At 40.1% G+C, this 27,878-nt stretch overlaps 1 protein-coding gene across 2 annotated transcripts; it reads right to left on the bottom strand.

Moving 5' to 3' along the window:
- Positions 1 to 86: 86 nt before the first annotated feature.
- LOC145486542 (rap guanine nucleotide exchange factor 4-like) lies at positions 87 to 26,216 on the bottom strand. 2 transcript variants are annotated; one of them, XM_081465227.1, is made up of 36 exons: positions 25,811 to 26,216; positions 23,070 to 23,121; positions 21,891 to 21,981; positions 20,984 to 21,072; positions 20,244 to 20,314; positions 19,326 to 19,401; positions 19,180 to 19,243; positions 18,737 to 18,798; positions 17,816 to 18,047; positions 16,898 to 17,072; positions 16,267 to 16,351; positions 15,661 to 15,721; positions 15,046 to 15,122; positions 14,778 to 14,845; positions 13,895 to 13,973; positions 13,141 to 13,259; positions 12,536 to 12,618; positions 12,339 to 12,417; positions 11,896 to 11,979; positions 11,088 to 11,169; positions 10,434 to 10,516; positions 8,835 to 8,880; positions 8,375 to 8,450; positions 7,832 to 7,978; positions 7,235 to 7,332; positions 6,455 to 6,580; positions 5,822 to 5,908; positions 5,150 to 5,241; positions 4,294 to 4,384; positions 3,895 to 3,945; positions 3,638 to 3,677; positions 3,446 to 3,493; positions 2,771 to 2,835; positions 1,846 to 1,900; positions 1,649 to 1,703; positions 87 to 1,452 (listed from the first exon to the last, which is right to left on the bottom strand). In XM_081465227.1, exons 1-36 carry the CDS (start codon positions 25,843 to 25,845, stop codon positions 1,380 to 1,382), a joined length of 2,997 nt encoding a protein of 998 aa, XP_081321353.1. In that variant the 5' UTR covers positions 25,846 to 26,216; the 3' UTR covers positions 87 to 1,379. The 2 variants fall into 2 exon arrangements, with proteins under 2 accessions (XP_081321353.1, XP_081321354.1); XM_081465228.1 differs by lacking the exons at positions 18,737 to 18,798; positions 19,180 to 19,243; positions 19,326 to 19,401; ... (3 more) ...; positions 23,070 to 23,121; positions 25,811 to 26,216 and adding an exon at positions 18,578 to 18,725.
- Between the last annotated feature and the right edge of the window lie 1,662 nt (positions 26,217 to 27,878).

Below are 27,878 nucleotides of genomic sequence, written 5' to 3'. Positions count from 1 at the left end.
CTTCTTTATTCTTTAAATGTAAAATAAATAGTTATCTCTCGCGTGATAACAATTAGATAAAAATAATTAAAATAATTAACAACAACAACAACAACAATCTTTATTTCGTGCCCAGAAAAATTTTACAATAAAAATAAATACATGCAATGTGAAAAAATAACAATGAAAAACAGAGCACAGCCACTTAGAAATAACGAAGGCTAATCGAGCCAAGTGGCTGGGCCAAGCGGAAAAAATATTGCAATAAAGTTACAGAATATATGAAAAAAAAAAACTCGTTTACCAATGGTATATAACAAATGCATATCTCTAACCTTGACATAAATTTTGACTGAATATAATTTGTCTATGCTTCTGTGCATTTCAATAACTTAAATTGTATTTTAATATCATATATAAATTTTGTTAATCTATATTCATCGATGGATAAAATTTTGTACCAGCGAGAATCGCAAATCTTCATATGCGACAGCCAAGCCATTTTCGAACGAGCCTCGAATACTACCAACTTTATGAACAGTCAATTCTTCTTTGCAAGACTAGAGGAATTAAAAACAAACTTGGCATCGAGGATAGAAAAATACCAAAAAAATCTGAAAATGACGAGAAACGGTAACAAAAGATTTAGGATACCGCTGTGCAGATTTGAAAAACATGTAAAAAACGAGGTTTGATAAGATTAACGAAGCTAGCTCACATGATAGCTTAGGCGATGCCGGCTTGTCTATGTTCCTCAAAGTACAAACTTGGAACTGAAGAACTGAAGTTACTTTCAACTAATCTAAAACGATGTCGGCATAATTTAAAAAAAGGGGATTGCTGCGTAGAATATACCACTTCTTCAAAAATTTGTCTTAATCCGTTCCAGATTTATCCGGTGTTGAAAACTAACGAAGAACTGCTGTACTTTTTCGTTTTTCTTCCGCTCCAAACCCAGGACCGCGCTGTTCGAAAATTAACGCTAACCCAGGATTAAAAGTTAACTGAAGTATAAATTTTCTTGCATAGAAATGTTCTCCACTGCTTTACTGAGTTATGTTTTGTGTAGCCTGAGATTATTCAAACGCAAAACAGGAGGCCACATATATAATAAAACCAGAAAGTTCCACTGCAAAGTTACAAAACTCAAGTCAAAATTCTCTCTAATCCTGGTTTAGTTTAATCGGGCTGTGAACTACCAGGCCGACATTTAAAATCATGTAAAATCATGTCTCTACGCAACGAATTCGCTCAAAATATCATGACCTACTAACAGAAGAACTGACTGATGAATCAAGAAAGTGCATTTAAGACCATACGAATCTAAAGGGAATTGATACTTCGCGATGAACGGTTTAGATTATCTGACAGACGATTGCTGATGCTCATCACCAGTTTCTTTATGTTTTTCTTGGTTCCAGTCTGTGAGAGAGCTGGGTTAGAGTTCGCTGGTTATCAATCACGTGCAAGTTTCTGTGGAATAAAACAAAGCCGTATTAACTTCACGGGACGATACTTAAAGTTCAGAAATGTCAAATAAATCCACGAGCTGTCCTTGGCTTTCTGATTGGCTCAAAAGTTTGGGAAACGTGCCAAAGTATCGAAAACGTTGCGCGTAATTAGCAGAGTCGTTTGTAAACCACAAGCTTTGTTACCCGATTTTTCATACCTCACAAAAATGGTTATTTCCTGAGCCATTTTTAATTGAGATGGAGGTTCAGCCTCTGGAAGGAAAGGAACAAAAAGCAACCTGTTCTTAATTTGTTGTTTAATGACGCTATGAAATTACAAAGAAGACAAATATAAACATCAAGACAGAACGTTAATCATAATAAACATCTTGTATTTTGCAGTAAAGCTACTTACTAAAAGGCTCGCTGCGACAGTATTGGATAAGTCGAACGGTAGAGGAGATCATTCTCTGAAAATCAGTGAAAAAAATTTAAGATTTTCTTATACTAAACTTGACTAAGTTCTTACTGTTAAAAGAACTTAACGCTTATCTTAAAATTAGGAGCTGTGAGCTTTCAAAAACTGAGAAAATACCATAACATTCGTCACGTGTTGCATAGAGCACGTTCTCCCCTCCCCTCCCCACTCCTTTCCTTCAACCCTGGATCCGCACTGGTACAGTCCTCTCCCGGTGGGTGTCGGGGTGGGGACTCCCGTAAGTAAAAGTTCGGTGGTGCTCGTCGTCTCGCTCGGGGGTGTAAATCCAAAATTTTGGTCTCACTTAGAGTGTGTAGCACGAAACGCCTCTATTTTTTAGCCTACAAAGTATATTTAAAGGATGCACTCGAAAAATCTTTTTCCCTCTTTTCAGGGTCTACGTAAAGCTCGAGGCACGCCCAGGTTCGTCTCTTTTAGGGGGCTTTTTCGATGACATACCCGGGAGTGCGCTTCAATTGCTGCTGAAATCTGGTCTTCTTTCTGAGTGGCTTTGCAGTATTCATCGTTTTTCTCTGGTTTAACCCTGACACAATTTCCTATTAGTGTTACAGACACAGAGACGCAAGATGAGCTAGTCAAGTCACTTTACTGCGCCTTTCAATAACATGCGGACTCTAAAATTCAAAGCTCAATCGACAAATGCGTCTTTCTCTACCGTCAATCAAATGTTCGGCGGCTCCTCCCAGCTTCCGACCACTGCCGAACGCGCGGTAATCAAGTCGTTGAGCACAGTTCAAACACCAAAACAGTGCTCAGCAGTGTCGGTTGAGCTTTGAATTTTAGAGTCCGCATGTTATTGAAAGGCGAAATAAAAATTAATGAAAAAAAGGAGATAACCCACCATTTTCTCAAAATTCACTAGATTGTCAAATTGCGTTTTGTTCCCTACATCGGTAAATGTCATGTCTATAAGAAAAAAAATGGGAAAATTAGTCATATATTCAAGCTAAAAAAAACACGAGCGCTTAAAATCGTATTTTAAAATAGTGTTCAGAATGAACTTAAATACAAAGCAAATTGTCAGTGTAAATATTTTTTCGCTAAATTCGTCGATGAACATGATGTAAATGAACAACGGACACAAACACGAGAAAAAGGCGCGAAGTCGGTTCCGAGGCGCGTCCAGTTCCACCTTTTGATCTTCCTGATGGAGGTTTTCTATTATCTTTAGCGGCCACCCAAAATTTAAAAAGCGAAGTTTGGCTTTGCTTTGGAAGAGGCGATGACAGATAAGAGTCTGAAATAGAAAGTGACCACTAATAAAAACATTCAGACACGCGTTTATTATTGTCCTCGCGCGATTCTATGTTGACTTTAAAAAGCATGTTTGTACTTGAACGAATTGGCGTTTCTAGCAAGTCTCGTGCTAGTTTCTGACGAACCCATCTTCCATTTCCCCAGAGTGGCCGTTTAATAAGGGTTCGACTATATAATATAGTGCTATCAATTTCTCGCTACTAGAAAAGCCCTGGTTTGTCCTTTTCCGACCACAAACGAGTCATTTACATCCAAATACCTTTCATCAGTAGTGGCATAAATGGCAAGATGGGAGGTTTCATTTTTCCTACAAAAAAACAAAAACAAAAACAGTTGGTGTAACGATCATTCGTCAAAAAGTCCAAAAAGTCCAGACGTCACCGATCTTACAGAATCGATCATTTTTTAAGAGGCAATCGTTTATTATTTAATTGATTGACAGTAAACTCACCAGCTAGAAGCCGGTAAACTCGATGATTTCTAGACGGCTCCTACAAAAGGAGGTACAATTTACATATTAGTCATTACATTGAAACAAGTCTTCCCACTATTGCTGTAACACCTTTATGTGCATGTTAGTTTTAATTTCCTGCTCAATTCAGAAGTAAAGGTAAAAGCCCTGTGCGGTTTTTGTTCTTTTGTCTGGCTGATAAGGTTAATTTTATACAGCATACAGGAAGATCAAAAGAAATCAAAAAGATTCCTTACCAAAGTAGTTTCAAATTCCTCGTATATTTTTCGGAATTTTCCTGGTAATTTCTAAAGAAAAATAAAAAAAATCATTTGTTTTATTACACACAAGAAAACGAGCGCAAAGTACAATAGGGGCTTGGAAAAGAGAGCAACTCATTGGCGGTCGACTTTGTCCCTGTCTTGTCCCTCTTCCGTCTCCACACGAACTGTAGCAAAAAGAGGCACTCAACGGAGAAAGTAACTTTCTTAACCTCTGTCCTCTTGGATTTGATATGAAAGCTACTTCCGGACAGAAGAGAAGTTGTCAGTTCATGAGGATTTCTGCTGATTTTGGGTAGTCGCTAGCCAATGCAAGGGAGTTGCCAGTTGAGGGGGAAATTGGATCGTATCACTCCACCCTCTCGTAGTACTCACCTCCCATGTCTGTGACAAGCGGCCCACTGCAACACTGTTGAGTGCCATGACGACAGCAAAGAACGAATACCAATTATTGTACTCCTTGCAGCTGCAACATAGACAGAAAAACGCAATCAGCAAACAATTCATTTCAAGTCATTGCGGTAAGAGAGAACTACAAAACATTATGTATCGAGGCCGGGGGAGCGATTCGAGTTCGAACTCTGGCCGGGGACATTGTGTCGTGTTCTGTCGCAAGACACTTCACTCTCACAGTGCCTCTGAATTAAATGCTGGAGGTAACGCTGTCATGGACTAGCATCCCATCCAGGGGGGAGTAGAAATACTCCTAGTCACGTCATGTTAAAGAAACCGGAGATAAGCGCCGGCCTGATGGGCCACTTAACTCGTATGCAGGCTTTACCTTTTACCTTTCCAAGGTAAGCAATAGTTATGATAATTTTAGATGTATTTTTCGTGTAGGCATTTATTCGTTTGCTGAGCTTAAAAATAACTTTCATTACCGATAGAAAAGTGGCGAATTTAAACAACAGCTATAATTAAACTTTTGTTTTTGTTTTTCACTTTTCCACCTGCAAATGTGTGACACGTTAAGTTTATAAAAATTACTTAACTATTCAAGTATAAAACCATGCGCATTTATGTATAGTTTCGATTACGTATAGAACTCGTCTTCCCCCCAGTTTTCAATGGCAAACCAGCCAAACAAACAAACAAACAAACAAACAAACAAACAAACAAACAACCAAACAACGGTTTTGAAAATTGATCATTTCAGTAATCAACATGGTCGATTGCACATTAAACACGGACGGTCTAAACAAAAGATTTATGTAGCTATAAGATTACTTACTGCGCGGCCAGTTTAATGAACTTTTTCAACAAATAAACTCTTTTGTTGAGTTGTTGAGTGAGTAGAATCTGTGTTTCGACCCACAACTGCACCTGAAATAATAATAATGAAAAATCTCTTCCTTTTTTGACAAATATAAAAAGAAGTAGTGTAATGTTCGTCTGATACTAAAATTTTACAGGAACCAATATTTACAAAAAACTAAACAAAAGCAGCCAAAGCAATTTACTGCCCTTTTCTGAAGCTCAGTTCTTCTATTCTCACGCTTGAGAGACGACGGGGACTGGATCCAAACACTTTTACATTGATGACGTAGCTTTACATGTCTCTGATTTGTCAATTCTCGCAATTTTGAATTTTCTCGGGCAAAAAACAACCAATCAGAGAAGCCTTGTGGACCTCAGTAGAGCTACGTCATCAGTATGAATTTTTTTCGCGTCCAGTTTCGGCCGTCTTTGATTGCGTGAAGAAAGTTGACTGATTGATTGATTGATTGATTGGCTGATGGATTGTCTGCTAAGCTCTATCATTGGTCGAAAGGAGGCCGTACGGCATGTTCGAGCAAATCAGAATACCCGTGTTCTTTTTACCGGTCAAGAGCACAGCAAAAAGCAATTGTAGCTTCGCTTGGCGTCAACATACTTCGTGAGAAGAACAAATGAAGTGCCTCACCTCATTGAACCGCTTGAGTAGCAGGTCAAGGTTCGCTGTGATCTGGTTGTAGTTCTCTTTCCCAAAAATGTTGTAAACAAATTCATGCTGCAAATTAGATTACAATAGAGGAAAGTTCAGTTCGAAATGAATTCTAAAGTGACTCTCGATCAAGCATTTGCATGCGCGATTTTTCCGCATTTGGTCTTGCTTTCTCCAACAATTGATAAATTTCCCGAGGCGGCTTGTTGATAGAGTCGAGGGAGGTTAAGCAACTACAACAACGACGCCTATTAAAAACTGAATTTATATTTTATCAGCGAAATTCGCGATTGTCTAGATCTGTTAGGTACGCCAATGGCTCTAAAAACATGCTCGGACTAAATATGCAATTCCAAATAAAAATAAAAAAAATTAGCCGTCGTCGTTCGCGTTCTTCAGACGACGCAGAATTTGGTCATTTCACGTCGTTGTTTTGCAGAGGACAGCTAAGAAACGTACAAAGACTTATAACGCAAGTGCACAGCTATTGTTTTGCTCATTGAACCTTTTTTGTTTGGTGACGTTCTCGTTGCCGTTGTCGTCGTGGTTTGCTTACATTCCCTAATGTCTCGCTAATGAAAACACAACACCGAGCAAGATGGAGGTACTTACAACATTGACGGCATTAAAGAGCTCGTAATCATACTGCGAGATGTAATAAGCGAGCTCTTTAGAACTCACTGACTCCAGGAATGCCAGGTTACTACTTGTGGGACCTTCTTGGTCGGGAGTAGGGGTCTGGGACAGAGATGAAACACAAGGTTAATTTAACCTTTGAAAGCATTAGAAAAAATAATAAATAATAATGATAGTAATAATAATAATGATAATAATAATAATAATAATAATAAATAAATAAATAAATAAAATATAAAATGAACAGAACATACCAACGTCGGGGGAAGATATTTGCAAATGTTCTCCACCGGAACAGGCAGTTAAAAGTGTATATACACAACTTACCTTTCCCCTCATTTTAAAAAGCTGAAATATAATCGTTTGACTTGATGTTGTCTTCTCAGCTTACAAGCACAACAACTTCGTAACAAGTACTCTGCCAGTTTTCTCTTGTGCTACATACATTTTCGCCTACAATTTATGACTTCTTAGTGCCTCCCTCACTAAATAAAGTTTTCAATCAATTTTGAAAACTTTGAGATGGTTTTCTCCTATGATTCTCAAAGAGCCGCATGCACACCTGCAATAAATTGGCATCGGTAGGTGGTTACGATGGTTACGACAGGTTGTTACTATGACAACCCCGACTCTCGGACTAACATTAACTTTGATTAGCTAAGCCGCCAAGCAATAGGACACCTTACCAACATTACTGTTTTTACTGTTAACCTAGTCTTAAATGGTTTGTAAGTTTGTCCAACTAGCCTAGCTCACCAACGAATCCAAATGTTCTCTTGGCGCGATGCACAGCCTTCCGTTCACGCTCAGTCCTGTCGTGACACAAATTTCGTGCGGTTTGAGTGGGAAACGCTCTGTAAAAACGAACCGCACATCATATCAACACGGAATTGGTCTATTCTTTTAAGTCTGTCTTTCCCCCCTCCCCCTACGTAATGCAAATACACGCGCAAACGATGGGTGTGACATGTACCTTGGCCTCAGTTAGTGTGCCAAATTGAACTTCACAGGAGCCCAATCTAAGGATGTACATTGGCAAAAACAGTGGCGCTCATTAACATTAGGCTCGGCAAATGTCACGGTGAGTCGGACGTTTTACAATGGCCTCGGAGAGGTCACGTCTATTTGAGACATTCTCAACGGGCAGGTTGTTCAACCAAACACGAAAGCATGTCATAAAGTAACTTGTGGTGCACAGCGGAAATCGAGCCTAAACTCTGAATTTCGAGAACAAATTAAATCCAACTATAGTGGAAGGATGGGGGCTTCGAACCTCCCAGATGTGAGACGGTAACCTATCCACCCGACCAGGCAGTCTCCTCTAATAGTTTTATCTCCCTTTTTGAAACAAACCTCCTGAAGATTTGACTTCACACAGAACACAGTCATCGCCCAACAAAACGCGTTCTTCCGCAGTGTTAACAATGGTCTGTACAGTGGCGTTATACGGCAACGCCAAAGTTGTGTATGTATGATCAGCGCAGAACACACGGAAAATATCTGAAATAAGAATTAATGAACGAGTTGTAAAAAAGTGACCTTAGGGAAAAATTTAATAGTCATGTTCAGATCCTACTTGTCTAATAGAACAGTGTCTCATATTTCTGTGACGGTGAATGCAAGTATCGATACTCCCGCAGTCCATCACAGGCACCCTCTCCCCTCCCCCACAGAGCATTTTCCCCAAATTTCTTTAACTCCAATTTATTCTTGGGTAGAGAGGAACTGCTGGAGCAAGCAAACATAACCGTTTATTTCAATGGAACAAAGAAGTGTTTCAATTAATCTTAATATTTAATGTGACTTGTTTTTATTGCTAACCAAAACAGCAAAAGGATACATTCTGAAAAAAATATCGAGAATATCTTCGGAACTAGAGCGGGAAATGGTACCTACTTTGGTCGGTTCCTCGGATAGATCTATACTCCGTTAGATCGTTTGCGATGTTAGCGACACCCATGCGACGACGGGCCTGTGTGTGATAAGAAAAATAATCATTAATGTAATTTTGAGGCTCGTTTTATTCATCTCAAACGATTTCCACAATGACAGAGAGTTGGTTTCTTAGTCGGACTGAATATTTGTTTTGATGAATACCGCTGTCATGATTCCCTGCGGGCGCGTCTCATAGAGAGAATTAACCAACAGTGACGTCATCGTGAAACAATATGGCTACCTCGTGTTACTAAGCAACGTTTCCGCCTAAAAACCACCGCGGGCTCAGTCCTCAAGAGACAATGTTCTGAGTGACAAAATGAAATTAATCATAGCCGAAACTAGAACAAGACATCTGTATGAGTTATAACTAAACAGAAAAATTAGCGAAATTAAATTTGTTAAATACTTCTCAGTTTACCATTTGAACGGACAGATTACCATCAGTCATTTCGACATCGGGAAATCTGACGAGAAACGGACAAAATAAGGTTAATCAATCACCTAACGCAACTGAGAAACGCCGAGGTTTGGCCATGACGGGCGTATGGAAAATATGGAATCCGGAAACGGAAACGGAACCGGAACCGGAACCAGACAAATAAAAATTGGAGATGTTTTTAGGGTGTTAAGGACAATAATTGCTCTAGCAAGAATTTTCGTCTCCACACTAGGGCAAATGTAATTGTAATAGAGTGATACTGAGTACCGTGTTTTAAATCTCTTCATGTTGTTTCACTTGTCGAGTGCCTGTAGTCAAATGAAAAACGCAAATGTTGTTATTCCATTTAAACGCGACTTCCTGCTAATCGCAAAAATTAATGCCCATCAAGAAAAACCAGTCTTTCACAATTGCAAAAACTGGTTTCCGCAAAATACAAAAAATCGCCCATGCGCAAAATAACACTCCCGCAAAAATTTCGTGCCACACGGTCTGCCTTGAATTTAAACTTGATCTTTTACCTCGTTTCTTTTAACGGGCAAATATTGTTTTGCAATTGATATGCATTTCGCGTTAATCTGCAAATATTAAAGAAAAAAAGACAAAACGACAACATTTCGCCGCGTGAAAGAGCGTACGTTTGTTTATTTTAGCACAGGCATGGGTTCTATTTTCTCAAGCGAACTTATACATCACGCTTCTACATGACTTTACAAAAAAAGCAGAACGTATAATCACTGAAAATCATAGAATCAGCTAATGCTGTTCCATATATAGAGTCAAGCTTAAATTCAAGCCATAATAACAAGCTCAGATTTTCACAAGTACATTTGATACGTTTCAACGCTTATCACGAATTTGTATAATGTGAACATCTTTCCAAACTAGACTCAAACTCAATGTAATTATCTGAAACTAATGAAAATTTCTATGCCCTTAAAGTTCGTACCTTTTCAGTGTATCATCCATTTCCAACTGAGAGAAATTCAGCAAAGGGAGGAGTACTAATGTCAGTTATTCTTATTGATCCCAAGTTGCATCATTCACGTGTATGTGAAATCAGTTCGGAAGAAAAGTTTGCACCGGCCGGACAAAAGCGACATACAGAAAATAATATTACACATGGAGATGAAACTCTTAGCACCCTCAAAACATCTCGAATTTTTATATGTCTGGTTCCGGTTCCGGTTCCGGACGGGGATTCCGGATTCCTTATTTTCCATACGCCCGCCATGACCCCGAAATGATCAAGTTCAGAAGCTTCTTCGTGTAAGAAGACAAAGGCAAATAAAAAGGAGGAAGATATATGTACCGAAAACAATAAAGGCCCATGTGGCTTAAGCAAGTTTATTCCTACAATGACAAAATATCCTGAGTGACAAAGACACAAAAGGAGCAAATACAATACTAGAAACGACAGAAAACGTTCCAGGCTGAAAAGGGCACCGCGTTGTAGAACAAACTAAGACTCACTAAAGCGATTATCTTTCTTGTAGCTTGAGTATTATGGGATTACCTTTCTTGTGGTTTGAGTATTATGGGATTACCTTTCTTGTAGCTTGAGTATTGTGGGATTACCTTTCTTGTAGCTTGAGTATTGAAGTCCTCACTAGATTAAATTCATTAATTAGCTGGTCCGCTTCCAAAGCTACCATCAGTTTCTATATGAAAAGAAGTATACCATAATTCAAGAAAACAAACTTTTTGCTAATGCCGGTAACAATTTCTGACTAGCACTCGTGGGCAAATGTGATAACGCTGTACATAAACTATTTTACCAGAAAATAATTACCAAATATTTCACGAGCACGCGTTAGATATATAAACATCAGCATGCATCAAATTTGGCGCGAAAACTGATATGCTCGGATATTTGTCCTCAGACCGTCATTAATTATTTTTTGTCAAGCGAACAGTTTTCCGAACTTTGAGAATTTGGTTGGTGTCAACGCTTAGATAGTGTCTATAGTTTGGTCCTGCATGACGTTTTCATTCGATCGCTCATCACTTTCTGGGCTACGTACAATAGTAACAATAGTGGCTCCCTTATTAAAAGTCATTACATATCTTGAACTAAATGCAATTCTAACCGCTGGCTAAAATCGTTTCTTGGACCTTGCTGAGGCGTCTGCTTCTAAAGAAAACAAAGATCTTTTCTGCAAGATAATTCAGCGCAAAACTCTGTTTGGCATACTCAAGACACTGTATTCATTTTATCCATTCATCTCTTACCTCAAGGAACTCACAAATATTTTTATCTTCCAAAAATAGATTTCCCGCCAAATAACTCCAGCGAAGTGTCATTTGGACCACCCTGCAATACAACAATTTTTCAAACGGTCATGCTCTCGAAATTCTCAACATTAATCTTATTCAGAGCAAAGGATGGAAAATCCAACAGTGGAGGCAATGGTCTCGAAATTTTGTTCTACGCTAAACCACTGATTTGATATGAAATCTTCATCGTGCATTTAATAAAATTAGAGACATCAATCTTTTGAGAGCATGAACGGAAAATCGAAAATATATGACGGCTGTTCGTTAATCATGACGTAATTCACATCATAAAACATCACATGTCATGTTGCAGGGACTTGAAATTCCATAGTTCTAATGCTCTCAGACTCCTGCCCGGAGGGGAGGAGGGAGATCTCAGATTCCTGATAGAACTGGAATTTAGACAACCATTTTAGGAGAGAGTAAAACCAGCGTAAACAGACAAAATCCCTCGGAGCAAGGCGATAACAAACAACAAACTCAGCGGGTTGTTTTGCTTGCCCTGCCGGCTTTTCTTCCCTCTGCGATTTTTTTTTTACCCAAAATAGGGGGGCCCGGGCTCCCCGGGCCCCTCCCCTAGATTCGCCACTGCGAGGTGTTTCTAAAGAGAATTTAGATAAAGTTTTGAACGACTAAGGTAGATTTATACTAGAGCAATTAGATTATTTGCCCTCGATTTCTATGCATGATAGTCGGCTCAGGCTGCGCTCGATCTTACAATCTAATCGTTAATTCAATGTTATTTTGATACAGTCCTTGTTACCTTCTCTTGATAGCCACTTTGTGCTCAGCGGTGATATTTCTGATCTCGTCCTGCCCGATGATGAGAGAGTCCGTTCTATCATAAGTAAGTCAATATTAAGAAGAATAACGCTTTTAATCTTTATTTTTTCCTATGCACTTTACTTTCTTGAACCTTAAATCAAAATATCACATCTCCCTGCTGATTGTTAAAAGTCATTATATTTTGCACCAAACGCATTCTTTATTGCAGGCTAAACTCGTCACAGTTCCCAGCCCAAATTTGGCCCAGATCCCATTTCCCGCCTGGTTTGTGCTCAAATCTAAGTCCGATTCCCTTAATCGTAATAGACAAAACTGAACTTTTTAGTCAGTTTCGGCTAAGAGTGAAGAAGCCGCATTGAATAAGGAAATTGACGTATATATATGACGTATATCCTGGCATATTGTTAGTAAAAAGGATATTTGGAGAGCAGCGCGCGGCACAGCCTGTCCGTACTCATAAAAATCGGAAAGGCGATCAGGAAGTCATGTAAAAAATGATCTGAAAGAAGAAAAATAAACACGATATAAATACATACCACGACAGCAACCAGAAAATGTACAGTAAAATGATTAGGAATGCGTCAAGATATACATTTATAAATTCATTATTTTTTTACCATCAAAGTTGCTTGCATTATCCACTCTCGTTTCTAAAAGGTATTCCACCATTTTTTCGGGAGTCCCAGCCATGACCGAGTACCTGAAACAACGTAATATTTAATGGTCTTCATTTAATTTTCAGTTAATTTTCATTCGTGTTCAGCTGACAAAAAGTGCAATGGACTAGCATACCATTCATAATCCTGGATGGAGAGTTTGGCCAAGCACACGACAAGAACACTACAAAGGGACTCTCAGCGAGGCAGGAAGTTGAGCCTGCTTCTGCCGCCTGACGCTCAACAAGTAATGCTACTATTCCTTAGACGGAGGGGATGATTGTACAACACAAGCTCTCTCCCTCTCCCCCCCCTCCTTTAACAATTTAGCCAGTCTGTCCCACCATTCCAACATTTCAGTGTTACCTATTGACATCCCTTGGTGGAGAGACCATGTGCAACGATTCGGGGAGAATTAGAACAGGGTTACCGTCAAATCAAAAAATCCGTCCGTGCATCGAAGTCCAAAGACTTACCAGTTGAGGTTTCTACACAATCATACTACTACCATCTCAAAGCATATGGACTGCAGACCCCCTTCAGTGCAATCAAATCGTGCTACTTACTTCTGCAACTTCGGTCTTTGACCTATTTCGTCTCCAAATATTGTACGTATCTTCATCTTTTCTAAGACCAAGACGTCTTGACCGTGTTCTTTAAGACGAACTGTGTTTGTTTCGACATCCTAGTATTAAAAAAGTGAAAAAATTAACGGAGGAAGAAGGCAAACACTGAGCAAGCAAGCAGGTTCCTCCCTTCCTTCCTTCCGTCCTTCCTTCCTTCCTTCCTTCCTTTCTGTCTTCATTCGTTCGTTCGGTCGTTCCTTTGATCGTTCATTCATTCACCTAGTCAAACACTCAGTCAGTCAGTCAGTCAGTCTGCTTATCCTGCTAATTCGTTCTGCCCTTCCGTCGTTTGGTCGCTCGGCTGTTCGATCAGTCGTTCGCTCGCCCGCTCGATCAGCGAGACAAACAATGGGGTCATTAATACGAGAAAAATAAGCCGCGGATTACACAAGCTGCGGCTTACATAAGATGCGAACTGGACCATTTATACGAGCGCGGCTTATATAAGACGCGAAGTGCTCGTAAAAATGGTTCACGGCTTATTCGCGACTAATGCCTGGCTTGTGTTAGTTGTCATAGCAATCGCGGAATTGCGTGAGATGTCGCAGGAGCGCGGAAAAAACTTGCGCTTGCGCAGTGCGAGTTACCGTCTTACGTAAGCCGCAAACAAACCGCGATACCATATATACGAGCGGTTTCGCGTCTTATATAAGCCGCGGCCCTAATAATTTAATCAGTAAAACATTTTTCATACCTTGAGGATTCTGTTAAAGTCTTTTTTTCCTATCCGCAAGAAGTGACAGTTGTCTTGAGAAGTTTCTATTGTGGCTGTTCTGTAGAAAAGGTTTTATCAAACGTTTAATTGTGGTCTGTTTAATAGTGGAATAGGTCTCTTACTATTTATATAGCTAGACTGAATAACACCAACAACTTAAGACCATCTCTAATCCTTGATGTTGGAATCAATAAGGCAGAAAAAGATAAACATTACGCCTCATGGTTAGGCCAGCCCTGGTGTTCTATGACTCAGTTATAAACGCACGTTCGTTGGGAACGATTTGAGAGTAGCAGCCTAAGTGCACTCTTTTACTTCATTTAGTGGCAAATATCATTACCTAATTCATTTAAAGTTTAAAAATTTATTTCAATATGCAACATTAAAGCGGTAAGATGGATTATTCTTGACTAGTTATTAGTCTTTCTTACCTTAGTATTTATACCAAATCACACCTTTCCTGTAAGCTTCGGAAACACATTAGGTTTGTTTGGTCTTACCATGATTACTATATTTTGGCGAGAGGTAGTCGCCCCCAAAATACCTATGACAAGAGCAAGCGAACCTGATATGCGGCCAAAGCTTATCAAAAGACACGATTAGGTACTAACACGGCTTCTGATTGGCTAATTGAAAATGCTATTTTGTACTTAGCCAAAGCGACATTATAATCTTGAGCCCAATCCTAATACATGTAGTGCGTGGTGTAAGTTGTCATTAAGCACCTTCCCATTGTTTCACCAATTCAACTGTACACAGAACAGTCGAATCAGTATGATTCTACCAGTGTAGAAGTCGTTTCATCATCCATAGGTAAAATTCGATTTCATAACAGTGAAATGAAGATGTTGACTCCTTTTACCTTAGAGCGTTATTGACAAGGGCTAGTTTTCCAAAATCATCTCCTTCGTTGAGTTGGCATACCACACCCTAGGCATTGATAAGAAAGAAATAATTTTTCCTCCGACTAGCTTGTGGCACTGAATACTATTTTTCTTATACTACTACCAAGCTTACCAGATACCACATTTCTTTCCAGTGAGTCATAAGTTCAGTGCATCGGAGAATTAATCAATTTAAAGGGCCTTAAAAGTGGGAGCTGCGAGCGACGCGATTTTAGTGCGCCTTACCTTTCCATGTACCACAACATTTACTGAGCCCTTTAGGATAATGTACCATGACATGCCTTCTTCTCCTTCATTAAACACTACAAAGCAGAAAAGAAAAAAGGAAACAAAAAGCCATTTATTGGGCTGGAAATAATGATTTGTCACAGAAAACCAGCGTCGTTTAAATCTATGATTTTGTATGAAAACGCATACCTTCTTTCGCAATTCACACTAAAACTAATAGACACAACTGTTTTTTTTTTTTTATCATTTACATAGATTTCTAGGAACGCGCCCAATAGGAGACTTTCCAAATCACAGCTCTATCACCTTTAAGTGCGCGTAGACTGTGAGTGAAGAAACATTTTCCCGTTTACTTTAACTCCTGACGCCTGTCTGAATTTGTCGCAGAGTGGGTCTAATGTGGACGGTGAACAACGGGTAACTTACACAACACACCAGAGATTCATTCACCAAAAACTAGCTCAACTGGATTCGCGGTGACAGCTCGTTGCTATGGTAATAGATCTTCATACTCGTGAAGCTTGTGTCACGAGTTACCCAGCAACCTTACTCGCGACATTATATCGGTTTTATTCACTGCTTTCAAAAAAGGATTTCTATCAGGATACTTACCCACAGTTCCTTTTCTTTCACGGGATTCTAACACGAAAGTAGAAGCTAGTTCTTTCTTAACCTGGTGACAAAAGAAGAGAAGTGGCACTTAAGAAAATTCTCCGCACCCATCCCCCATCCGTCCCCCACCCATTTTAAGGCCTATGCCCCCACCTATTCTCCATTCTAGACTTGGTAAAAGGGAATTGAATAGTTTTTCTGAAGCTTTGAACGTGTTTTTTTTTTTTTCCAAACTGATCCGCACGAACTGTGCTCCCAGCACGTTTGCACACGATTCTCCGCAGTTCACGCAGTTGTTCACGGCGTTTGTCGCGCTGCTGGTAACGCATCTACTGTCGCGCATCACGAGTGAAAAGCTGACTGTAACTAGTAAATTATGTTCATCTCTCTATTGAGGTCCTACAATTAGACCTAACTAGGCTAGAGGCTAAAACCTAACGGTTCATTTAGTCTCCAGTCTTATTAAAACAAGACTACCACAGCTACCTTATCTGAAACATGCAACATATGTAAATATACTGACGATGTTATAATATTCATATTTGCATTGAGAAAATAAAGATGTTGTAGTTGTTGTTCAGTACTTTCAGAACATCATTTACTCACCATGGTTGAAAGATGCTGAAAAGCCTTCATGTGAACAAGTTCATCGTATATTAAAGACAAGTCATCTTGAGTTCTGTCCATGGAACTGAAATGCAAAGATAACAACAAATATCTTAGCCTACGCAATTTTTCAAAACGCGTCACGTGACGCGGTATCCTTCAAAGTAACCTGCAAATATTGGGGGCCACCATTTATAAGGAAACATCTATCGAGGGGATTCCATGAGACAAATTTAGCAAAGACAGGTTAAGAAAAACACGAGCATAGTATTTGCTGGTCATTCGCTTTTTTTATCATTTACTTCTGATATTTTACTTTAGAAATAATCTTGTGTACCTCAATAAAGGAATCTTTTTTCTTCTAGAACACTTAGAAGTATATTTTTAATACGTACTAAATTGGAATGTTTTTTTATGTTGGTAGTTCTCTCTGAGAGCATGGTATCTGATTCCATAGTTTAGCTCCAATTCTTGACAAGGCGTTTTTTTGTATTTCAAGTTTTGAGGGTTTTATGTAAAGATTATTAGAAACCATTGGAGGTAGAAGAGCGTTAGAAAGCAAAAGACGAGAGACCAATAGAGTGTTCACCCCTTTTCAGTAATTTCTCAATATATTTAACAGTTAACTCACGATTTTCTTAGCGCCATTCTCAGCTGAGCGTCAGGCCCAGACCTACTGAGTATGATCAAAACGTCATCAAGGTCCTCTTCACTGTATGCCCCGTCACCAGGCCCATCGCTTTCCTCCTCATCAAAAGCAAAGCGATAAAGGTTATCCGTGTCTTTGAATTCGCACTCATGACCCACTGCGAATAAAAAAAGACAAAAAACGCTGTTGGAAAGTGTCATTGCCGAAATCTTACCACACCGTTTTGCCACCCAACCCGCGTCAACGCAAGTTTGTTTTAGCAACCTGTTAGCCAATGAAATACAGGATATTAGCCACGCGGGACTAGGTCCGTAGCCTCGAAATGGGTTTCCCTGCGACTTGTGTCTACTCGCGAGGAAACTTGCGAGTCCGTTTGGCCACCCGACGGAAGTCTACACGCAAGTTCCACTTGTGGCCACTTGCGACTACTTACAAGTCCGTCTGGGCTTATCATTTGAACAAAGCAAAACGAAACCAAATAAAAATGAGGAATGGTACTTGCCATTTAGACAGCCGTAATTAAGGCCCTGTTCACACTACGCCGGAGAAATTTAAAAACGCAACAATCACCGGTCATTTTGGATTTGTGTTTGAGGAAAGCTCGTTATCGTGAGGTCATCGCTTTCGAAAAGCTCCGTTTTCAAAATGTTTTCCGTCCACACTAAAACACAAAGCAGGGTTTTCAAATTGCTCCGGTTTGAAGAGCGTTTACGAAAAGCTCCGTTTTGGTGACGGATTAGTGTGGACGGTAGGTCTAATCGTTAGTAGAAATAATGCTGCGTTGTTAAATTTCTCCGGCGTACTGTGGACGAGGCCCACAAGTGGTAGCAATAAATATCGAAGAGCCTGCCCTCCCCGGAGAAAAAGAATGTTGGCACTCAGCTAGGCACCAGTTCTTACCGTGAGTTATGACAGCCGCTTCAAGAAGCGCCTGCAGCATAGCAATGGCGTGAAAACGACCATGAACCATTGGGCTTATTCGAGTCAGCCAATCAACTGCCTCTGATCCAATGAAGCACTTGCTCACTGTACGACTGTCACGCTTTCTATCACGGATGAGTCTTGGGGACTGATTAAGAAGCATTCTGTAGCGAAGAACCAGACCTGCTTCCATCAGGGCTTCAGATGGATACTGCAGGGTAAACGAGAACATTGGTACTGAGACACAACAACAGCAACAACAACAACAACAACAATAACAACAACGACGACGACGACAGCAACAATAATAACAACAGCGACAACCACAGTCGTGAAAAAGGGTTGTAGTTATTCATGGCGGTGAAACGTTGCAATAATAATAAGGTATTATCGTTTGTCTCTCGATGTGTTTGACAAAACGCGCGTGAACTTGTTTCCTAATATTTCACCCGCCACTATTTGATTACCATACATATCCAAACCTATTCCAAAGAATGGAAACCAGGAACGAAATTTGCTTGTGGACACTGAACTAAAAGGGGGGCGCTATCACATATCAGTAGAAATCTGCTAACGCTCTATCACGAATGCCGTTCACTTACAACCTACATTACTACCGAACTATCTATTCCGGTTTTTATAATATTTCAAATTATTCTCACGTTTTGATTGGTTCTATTAGAGGACAGACGCGTGGATGACGTCATTAACAAAAATAGTAAAAATTTCACATAACTACACCTCTTCTTTGACGTTTGGAGTGACGTAATATAGATCTTTTGGCACTTGATTTGACTTGCTTTTAAGTCAAGCAGTCTCACACTACTGAAGTCCTAAGAACATGTTGTTATCATTGTTGTTATTTGTCATGAAGGTGTCCCTTGAACAAGCCAAACTTACAGCAATCATAGCATAGCGTTTGTCCTCGGAATTTTTATCCTCAGGAGGCTTTCCATTCTTTTCTAGAGTGAAAAAAAAAAAAAATGATCAAGAATAGCTAACCAATATGTCTTTAAAGTTTTTGAAAACCGAGTGCCTAATGATTAGTGTAACTTTTTCTAGATCATTACAAGCGGTCTGGATTCGACCAGCTCATTGTTTCACGTGTTCTTAGGCAAGACACTTTACTCTTACATGGACTGGAAGCCTATCCAGGGGAGAAGTGGACAAATGCAAAGAAGAAGGTAAGGAAGATATAGGGTCTTTTTGCTAACAGACAGACTCACTGGCTTAGCGTAAGGATGAAATACCCCCCTTACCCCCAACACCCGGCCAGAATTGTTGGCCCCTAACAACTTAGTTAAAAAAAAAAGTTTTTTACAGAACAATGTTTGAAACCTTACGTTGTACTCCAAATAAGGGAGACGAAGGGCTGGCAATAACATCCTCCAGATACCGCTTGTTCCGCTGGGAAAAAAGAAGTTTGTTACTGTGACAATAGTTCTCAGTTTTCATTCCAGGTTGCCTGAGGTTCAAAGGTTTGACCTACCTCCCAAATGGTACGGAAATACTTCTTTTCCACCAATAGCAACTCACAAAATTCACTGGTAATAACCGTGGCGTGCCTTATGGAGAAAAAGAAATACAATCAGCTGAAGAGAAATTTGAAGTCAAACTTCATTCACCAGAAACTTTTCTAGACCTCAGAGTACTCTAAGAACTGTAAAAAAGAAGTTACCTCTTAACAAAAGCGTAACAAATTTCAATGGCAATTATGCAGATCGACTTTTCTACAAATTTATTGATGCAACAAACTCACTATGTGTGATTTGTAAAACTATTATGTCTTTGCTCCATTCTACGTTCTCATTGGGGGAGGGGTGGGGGAGACGCCCCGTCCACACTACGGCGAAGAAATTTGAAAACGCAGCTTTATTTCTACGGTTTGGCTTACCGTCCACACTAATCCGTCACGAAAACGGAGCTTTTCGAAAACGCCGCTTCAAACCGGAGGAATTTGAAAACGCCGTCTTCGCGTTTTCGTGTGGACGGAAAACATTTTGAAAACGGAGCTTTTCGAAAACGATGACATCACAATAGTCAGGTGATTTCCCTGACCGAGTTTTCCTCAAACACAAATTCAAAATGACCGGTGATTGCAGCGTTTTCCAGCGTAGTGTGGACGTCGGAAAACATTTGATGCGTTTTCAAAGTGAAAACGCCAGTTTCAAATTTCTTCGGTGTAGTGTGGACAGGGCTATCAGGGGCGGATCCAGGATTTCTCTTAGGACGGGGTGCGCCACTCAGGAATGGCGTAACTGACTGGTGACGTAAACAAATCTTAAAAGCGAATACGAAGAAGAAGGCTTCATCTCAGGAGGGTGGGGCTACGCACCCCTGCACCCTCCCCCTAGATCCGCCCCTGGCTATAGAAATTCCAGTTAAGGTTACCATGCGATTGACGTACCTTGGTGTATCATCCAGTACTGACTCGCCGAATACTTTTCCAGGCCCCAGAGTGCAGATCATTTCAGCATCCTAAAAAAAAATAAACAACTGCGATTTATTTTGTTCCGCAGGTTAAAACATTTTCAAACAGTAGATAAACGTGCGAGTTCTGTACTTAGGTCTGGTTGCTAATCACGAGGCGTAGAAAGAAACATTGATAAGACGTGCCAATAGTCCAACTGTTTTTGCTGCAAAATCATTGGTTTGACGTACAAACGAGACGAAAGGGTCAATTCTGCTTTGTACTAACCCATTCTCCTCGGTTTCGATCGCAGATTTAACTGTTATAACAGCTATTCCAAGCTCTTTGTCCCAGCGACCAAGACGTCTTAATTAGTAGTCATAAGCAATTTTTCACGAAGATATAATCTTATTTGCATACAGAACATGAAAAAACGAACCCCTCCACTTCCCTCAACGCAATATTTTCATGAGCTTCCATTCTTAAACTGCTTGAGCATTTCACCAAAGCATAGTTAGTGACCAAAGATGGGTCATTTCAAACGTGAAGAAATTTAAAGAACACTTTATCGAAAATTCGTTTATATTTTTAAAGAAAGAAAAAAATGTAAGCAGTGCTAATTCCTGAAAAACTCTAAAACGATACCTAAATATTCGCGATCGATGAAGTTCATACAATTACCGGAGTTGTATCAAACGTTATGGAATGTAGTGCGTTGGTTCTCGTGTAATCCATACCTCATATTTTCCCGTTTTGGACACTTTAACATCAAGTGTACCAGATAGCACTGCGTACCAGTAAAAACCAATGTCACCCTGACGAAACACTGAGAACAAAACATAAACAACTGACTAAACGCTGCTAGAAAGTGCATTCAAAGGAGTTCGCTTGGATGCCGAATTTTAAAACACACAATAGTTTGTAACAATTTGACTGACGTAAGTCAGGAACGCGTGCTTTGTTTTACCGCGTTTGTTTGATTTGTTAAAAAACTCGTTTAGGGTGTGCTCTAAAAGGTCAGAGCAAACGTGAGGTTTACCAATCAGAGCCAGTAAAGCCAGCAAAAACCTAGGATCAGATTCACGAGGGCCTTTTAGATTAAGATGTCTTTTGAGCGTTGTTCCAAACTTCGAATACAAAAGCCTATTGTTAAGAAACAATGTTTTAGGATACACCTTAACTTGAGGTAGCTTCGTAAATCCACTTCCTGTTGGATTTTCGTAACGTGCGGCTGTAGCCGTTTTCACGCACTTAGCACCGGTTTGTTGTTTTCCCGCCCTTTTCCTTTTGGTTGGCCCGGTTTGATCGGAAAATGTCACTCCATTTAGCTCGGTTAGTCCCGCTGGTCTCTGAGACTATGACCGGTCACTCTGGCATAATGGAAAGCACACTCAAGGTCTCACCACATTTGATTAATACATTATTTATGCTTGCTTTGAGTGGATGAGGTTATCAGTTAAGTTTACGTTTTAAGATAGCGTTTCATAGAAAACCAGTCTGAGAGATTGCTTTCGAATTCTAGCCATCCGTCTCTATATAAAGTTGGTAAACAAACCACTGAAGTAGTTTGGATGACGCGTAGCTCTTCGCTTGAGTTTATGGACTGTCTGTAATTGCGACTAAAAGTTATTTTTCATGACTCACATGTGATTCCTCCCTCCAAATCCTGATAACATCCATAGTAACAGATCTGCTGAAGAACTGTGCAATGAAATCGCTCAAATGCTTTCAGGTCCTGTAAATAGATAGACAAGTTGAACATCGCATTTTCGTCTTGTATTTCAACAAAGTTCACTACTCTGATCTACCACAGTTTCTTTCCATTGCATTGCCAGTAATTGACAAAATCGACAATCGCATGAGATTTTGTTAGATTTGAATCTATTTATAAGGGTTAGCTATAGAAGTCTGGAACAAATTGTTGAGAGAGTTTTATCAACGTTTAAACAATTAACTGCGCGCGCGATACTAAAACCGCATCAAAGTCGCTCCCCATTACATGTAAATGATGGTTTGGTCCGAAAAAAAAGCCCTTGCAAATCTTGCATCATTCCAAACCATTGCAGGAGTAGATAGGGGGGTAACCTCCATTCATGAAACAAAGTTTTGGGTTTTAGTCAGTGTAGCGGGAAAATGTAGGTATTCTTTCAATTAATTTGTCTAAAGTAGTAATTCTGATCTGTTTAGGGTTGTACAACACACGAGCTGTTCAGTCTGACCTCTCGCCGGTAGGTCAGCGATAAGAGAAATCGTAAAGGCCACTGTTGGTAGAGCTCGGCCATCAGAGCCCATGATAATATGAGTTAAGTGAGCTCGAGGAGCTTGTGCTATTGACTCATAGAACCTCCTGATTACCGAGTTTGTGTTTTTCTGTGTTCAGTTGAGTCTCTTTTGTAATTAACAGACCCACTCTGATCAATAATATTGAAGCGCAAGTGTAGAAGAACGACCAAGGCTTCCGCCTCCTCGGGAATTCTTTCTGGGAAAATATACTCTTTACTGGCAAATAAAAAATAATGATGATGATGATGATGACGAGGACGATCCAGCGTAATACTACCCTGTTCCAGGCTCTTGGCAGTTAGAGAAGAGCGAAAAAAAGAGGGATATTGCTCGCCCTCTTTTCTCCTCATCTACTGAGGGCCTAGAACAGCGTAAAACCGTAAGCTGAGAAAAAGAAACGAGTACAAACTCGAGCAGGGGAAGCGATAAAAATAAGTAAGGTGCTATTGAAAAACCGATGAAAAACACCAAAATTGGGTGTAAGGGAGCAGAAAATTAAGTTTACAAATGGAACAAAAAACCTAAAGAAACTCCTCACACCTTAAGTCTGGAATAAATGATATCGAGATCTTCTCCTGTTCTGTCTGCTGGTCTGCAAGAAAACAAACGAACTGATAGATGACTTCATGCAACACAACAATCTTCACCTCTAAAGGCGGGCGATACCTGCTATCGCTGAAGAAGACGTTCAGCGTTAGTTGGGATGATATCGATTAAAACAACCTCTTCAGCAACCGTAACAATCGTAGCGACAACTATCGCTCAGATAGACCGGGGTTGGAGGGGGGGGGGGGTACTTCCGTAAATTTCGGATAGGTGTGTGCCGCGCAGGGTCTCAAACCCTGACCTTAATTAAGGCAAGCGATTATAATCTCTTGTTTAAGGATAAAACAAAAGAAAATTGATACCGTATGTAATGAAAATCAAAAACCAAGAATAGCGTGAACGGGTCAACTTTATTTCGTTTCAAAGTTAACGGATAGTTCAGTTTAAACAGATCATTTGATTTTCATTTACGCACTGCAATTTTTAGCTGATACAATTTAGGTACCCTATTTAAGGATCACACCGGGAACACAATTCCAACAGGAACAAAAATGATAACCTATTAAAGATGGAGAAACTCAAAACCCCTGCCCTATCCCGTGGCACATATCTATACAGCCCATATATGGGAGTATGTACCCTATAGGGATAGACCTCAACTCTATCTCAACGATCGTTTTGGTCTAGATCATATTGAAACCACTCTCCAGAGATTGTAGCAGAATATAGTGGAACTCAGCTCGTGTTTGTTTGATCCAGGTCCTCTTGTACATTTCTTTTTTGTTTTTATTCTGTAGCGATCGTAGAAAATCGCTCAACTTCTTATGAAGCGACCGCAATGATCGTAACAAGCACATGGAAACTAGCCTTAACATTTTCAACCTCCGGTGATTAGAAGAAACTGAGATTGAACAAGCTGAAAAATGCTTTTCACGACTTTCATTCTAAAGGAAAGCCGGAGCGTGTTTTGAAAAACAAACTGTTAATTCAAAGGACAGTTCTTTTTACCGATACATGATTTACGAGAAACTGACACTTTACCTTCATGTGGGCGCATTTAATACATGAAACGGGCGCCGAAATAACGGAGTAACCACGGGTAAGTGCCGTGTGGGATACGGGTGTCTGTAAGCCTTGCAATCATTGAGAGCTAACTATTGAGATAGTAATATTTAGGCTAACCTGAGGGCTATTTAGGCTGACCGGAGCCGCTATCTCGGCTAACCGAAGCGCTCTATGATTTAGGCTAGTCATACTGTCATTTCGAGGGTTAATTTCGCCCCTTCATGCTTATATGTGCCACCTTGCATTCAGGGTATATCAGAAAACGCAAAAAGCAAAACTGAACGGGATTCAGCAAAGTTTGCTTTCGTTCCGGCCTTCTCACAATTGACAAAAGAAGAGAATAATTTTATTCATACCTCAGACAATTACTTTGTACATTGAACCCGGAAAACTCGAATTCAATCGACCACTAGATTTTTTCAAATCAGTCTGAAGGCACTTTAGTTTAGTACGGCATGTAATTGTTGATTGTTCTTTAATAAGGATCGTGGATGCTTTCGATGGCACCTCACTGTAATAAAATGTAAATACGTTACGTTTAATTTGCAGCAAACCTGTCATGTGATTTGCAGAATCCAAGGCTTGTCGTAGTCAACCAAATACCTTGGTACCCGTTAAAGTGTTAACAGTATCGCAGCTCTTCTCTCGATCAAATCAGTTATGATAAGCTACAGATTGTGTCCTTGTTATCTCGAAATGAGTTAGATTACCAAGAAAGCAGGAGTGTCTAAGTCAGTTCACCATTTATCACTTTGGCACACGGCGGCTAATTGTTTTGACGACAAACAACAAATTTCAGTTGTCATTCAAAGTGTGATCACTACAAACCGAGATCGCAGTCCTTGGGGTGCCAGACCGATACAGACGATACAGTAAAGTGTTGTATTGTGTTTCACACAATATTTTTATTTGGAAAACTCTTTCTTTGATCGTAAATCTCTCGCCCAAAAATTGGTATCTGTAATTTTGAATAAACAAACAAAAGCACAGTATAGCTTAGTAAGAGTAAGAGAATTCTAACCGCTGATAAAAATCACTTCCGAGGGTCGTTCGGGTGAAACTTCCAAACTTATTCAAGCGAAACTTCTGTCTTGAGATACGAGCATTCAGTGTTGTCGACATATAGACCTTAGAATGCTCGTCGAGACAGCAAGTCAGTTAAGATACAAACAGCAAATAATGACCATGATTCATATACAACCACTTGTTACCGGCGAAAGGGGTGTCGTCGGATCGGAGCTGTTTGGATCATCTCGTCTTCTTTCACGAGTTCCGGTGAATATATATGCATCGCAAACATGAAGAAAAGCATTTTACATCTATGTAGCAACTATCACTCAAAACTTCCTTTGCTCTAAGTTGCGACGATTCATCAAAACAACATTCCTTGTCCGCTCAAACCACTGACAAATCGATTTGCATAACCTCGATTTGTTTCAGATGTCTGGGCAGAGTTGTTTTGTAATCATTCAGACTTTTGCAACTCAATATTACATGTAACGGTGTCGATGCGAAACAAGACTTGAAATATGGACCGCAATCTACGAGATCTACGACAACGATTCCATGGTGTTATGCATGCTACGACAGTTATGGCTATTATTGGCATGGGCAATTATTGCTTTGGAGTAGAGGTAATCAGACTAGAATACATTAGAATTTCACCCTACCTCTTTTCTAGACAAGAAATCCATTCAGCTACCATGGTGAAGAATATCAAAAACACCCACTTACTCTTGGGTTGTTTTGACGATAATTTTCGCTTTCAAACGTTCAAATTGCGACATGCTAAAAGAGCTAACTTTTCCGCTATTCAAACCATTCACCATCTGAGCGAAATGGACAAGGCGCAAAATCAAAATACCGCGTATTTGAGAGATTGACCAATCAAATGGTTCGATATTGACAGAGTCACAAAAGATCATAGGAAACGCCGAGGCAAGGTTGAATCCTTGCATAACAACACATTGCATCGCGGAAGGTTTTTAACTCTGCTTTTGGAAGTTCTTTCAATGCTTGTTGCACCAACTTTCTCATATAAACCCTGCGATCAATACATCAAAGAGGTGGTAGCGAGTAATTACTACATCATTTGGTCACGCTACTGAGCTATTTTACTAATTTTAGCTGTTCAGAAAGCGGAACACTCAAAATGAGCACGCACGCAAACCGGAGAGATATCAACGAAAATAACAAAAACGACACTAATTAACCTGTATATATTACCCACTTTTTTCCTTCATGAGTTTTGCGCGGCCATCACAGGTTTGGCGAGTCACGGCCTAGCGTGACGGCCGCGAGCGAGCAGAGAGCGAGTGTGAGAGACGTACACTGGCAGAACATCAACTTTAGGGACGGACCATTATTTCTTTGAGGTTTGAGCAATTTCTAAAAAAAAATTTCCTGCACAGCAAAGACGGCTGAAAAAAGAAAATTGTGCAAGGGGAGCCATGAGAAAATAATCTAGCAAGTTCTTTCTTCTACCCAGGTCCTGTGTTTGACTTAAAAGAACATTCTTGCACAAGCTATTATTGCACACCAAAAAAAAGTCATGCACAACCTAAAGGTGAGAGAACAAATTCATGTCCTAGAAAATTGCCCAACTCCCCCTTCCCCTTAAAAAAAATAAAGGTTCCCCCCGTTAGTCTTGCTCAGGCTCGAGTTTGGCGTCCGAGGTGTGTAGAGAAAAGCTTAAGGGCTACCTATTTTTCCAACTCACGATCTCCAGCAAAGTTAATAAATAAGATTTTTTTTTACAAAAATGTCACGGCGACCTAATGGAAGAAAAAGGCCTGTGGTCCAATATTTAGAAATTATTTGGTAGGCGACAGAACATTTTACTTGAACTGTGCCTGATTTTAGTTCCAAGCGTCCTCGGTCTCGTTGGTTGTCCTGGTCATATCCAAACATAATCTGTTACCGAACAACTGCACAAAACAAAATTGAGCGGAGCCAGGGTAATGCTGAAAGCCAAAACGGCAAATATCTGTGACTGATAAAACTAGGAAATAATTTTAAAAATTGATTAATGTGCTGGACTAGTCAGGATCGGGGAAGGTTCGGCGTTTGACCTTCACAGGGAGCGGCTGTGTCCTTGATTGGAAAACACACTTAACAGCCTAACAGTGCCTCTAGCCTTACCCAGGGGTATAACCCACCCCGGGGGTATAAAAGGTACTGGTAGGAGTCTAAATGGGAGAAACCTGAGAGTAATCTGATGAATAAGGAGTGCTGAATTGGAAGGAAACTCCACTACAGCAGATCGGTAATCTATTCAGCTGTTGTGTAGCAATCGGGCGACTTTGGCCTGGAAGCTTCATTGTACCAAAACTGGAGTAGGAACAAGCTTTAATTCCCGATTTCCTCTGTGATCTGAGACGCGCCTGCGGGGAGTCATGGTAGTTATATTCATCATCGTATCTTGGACTGGATATTTGTTTTGATGAAAACAATACCATGGTTCCCTGCGGGTGCGTCTTATAGATGGAATTGGCCATTCTCGATCAACAGAGTTAGCCAGCGGGCGGACACTCAACTGGAATTCTTTTCTTTTTTTTATTTCTTCCCGGCTCTCCGCTGGGATTCCCTCCTTCTTCTCTCTTACCTCGAATCCGGGCCCAGTGAAGAGCCTGCTCGCAAGCTAGAATAGAATGGAACAACTTGCATATTAACCTAATGATAGTGATCCATAAATCCGTAGAAAGCCACAAACAAGCTAGTAAGGAAACAAAAAAGAAC

The sequence above is a fragment of the Orbicella franksi genome, chromosome 5, assembly GCF_964199315.1.
Source record: "Orbicella franksi chromosome 5, jaOrbFran1.1, whole genome shotgun sequence".
NCBI lineage: Eukaryota > Metazoa > Cnidaria > Anthozoa > Scleractinia > Merulinidae > Orbicella > Orbicella franksi.
Note: the sequence above shows the minus strand (reverse complement) of the source record. Positions and strands in the feature narration are given on the sequence as shown.

Coding starts and splice junctions, on each gene's coding strand:
- LOC145486542 (XM_081465227.1), bottom strand. CDS start 25,845: ATGGTAGCTGAATGGATTTCTTGTCTAGAAAAGAG. Junction 10,517..11,087: donor ATATTTGTGAGTTCCTTGAG/GTAAGAGATGAA, acceptor CTTTTCATATAG/AAACTGATGGTAGCTTTGGA. Junction 1,453..1,648: donor GAAATAACCATTTTTGTGAG/GTATGAAAAATC, acceptor TTTATTCCACAG/AAACTTGCACGTGATTGATA.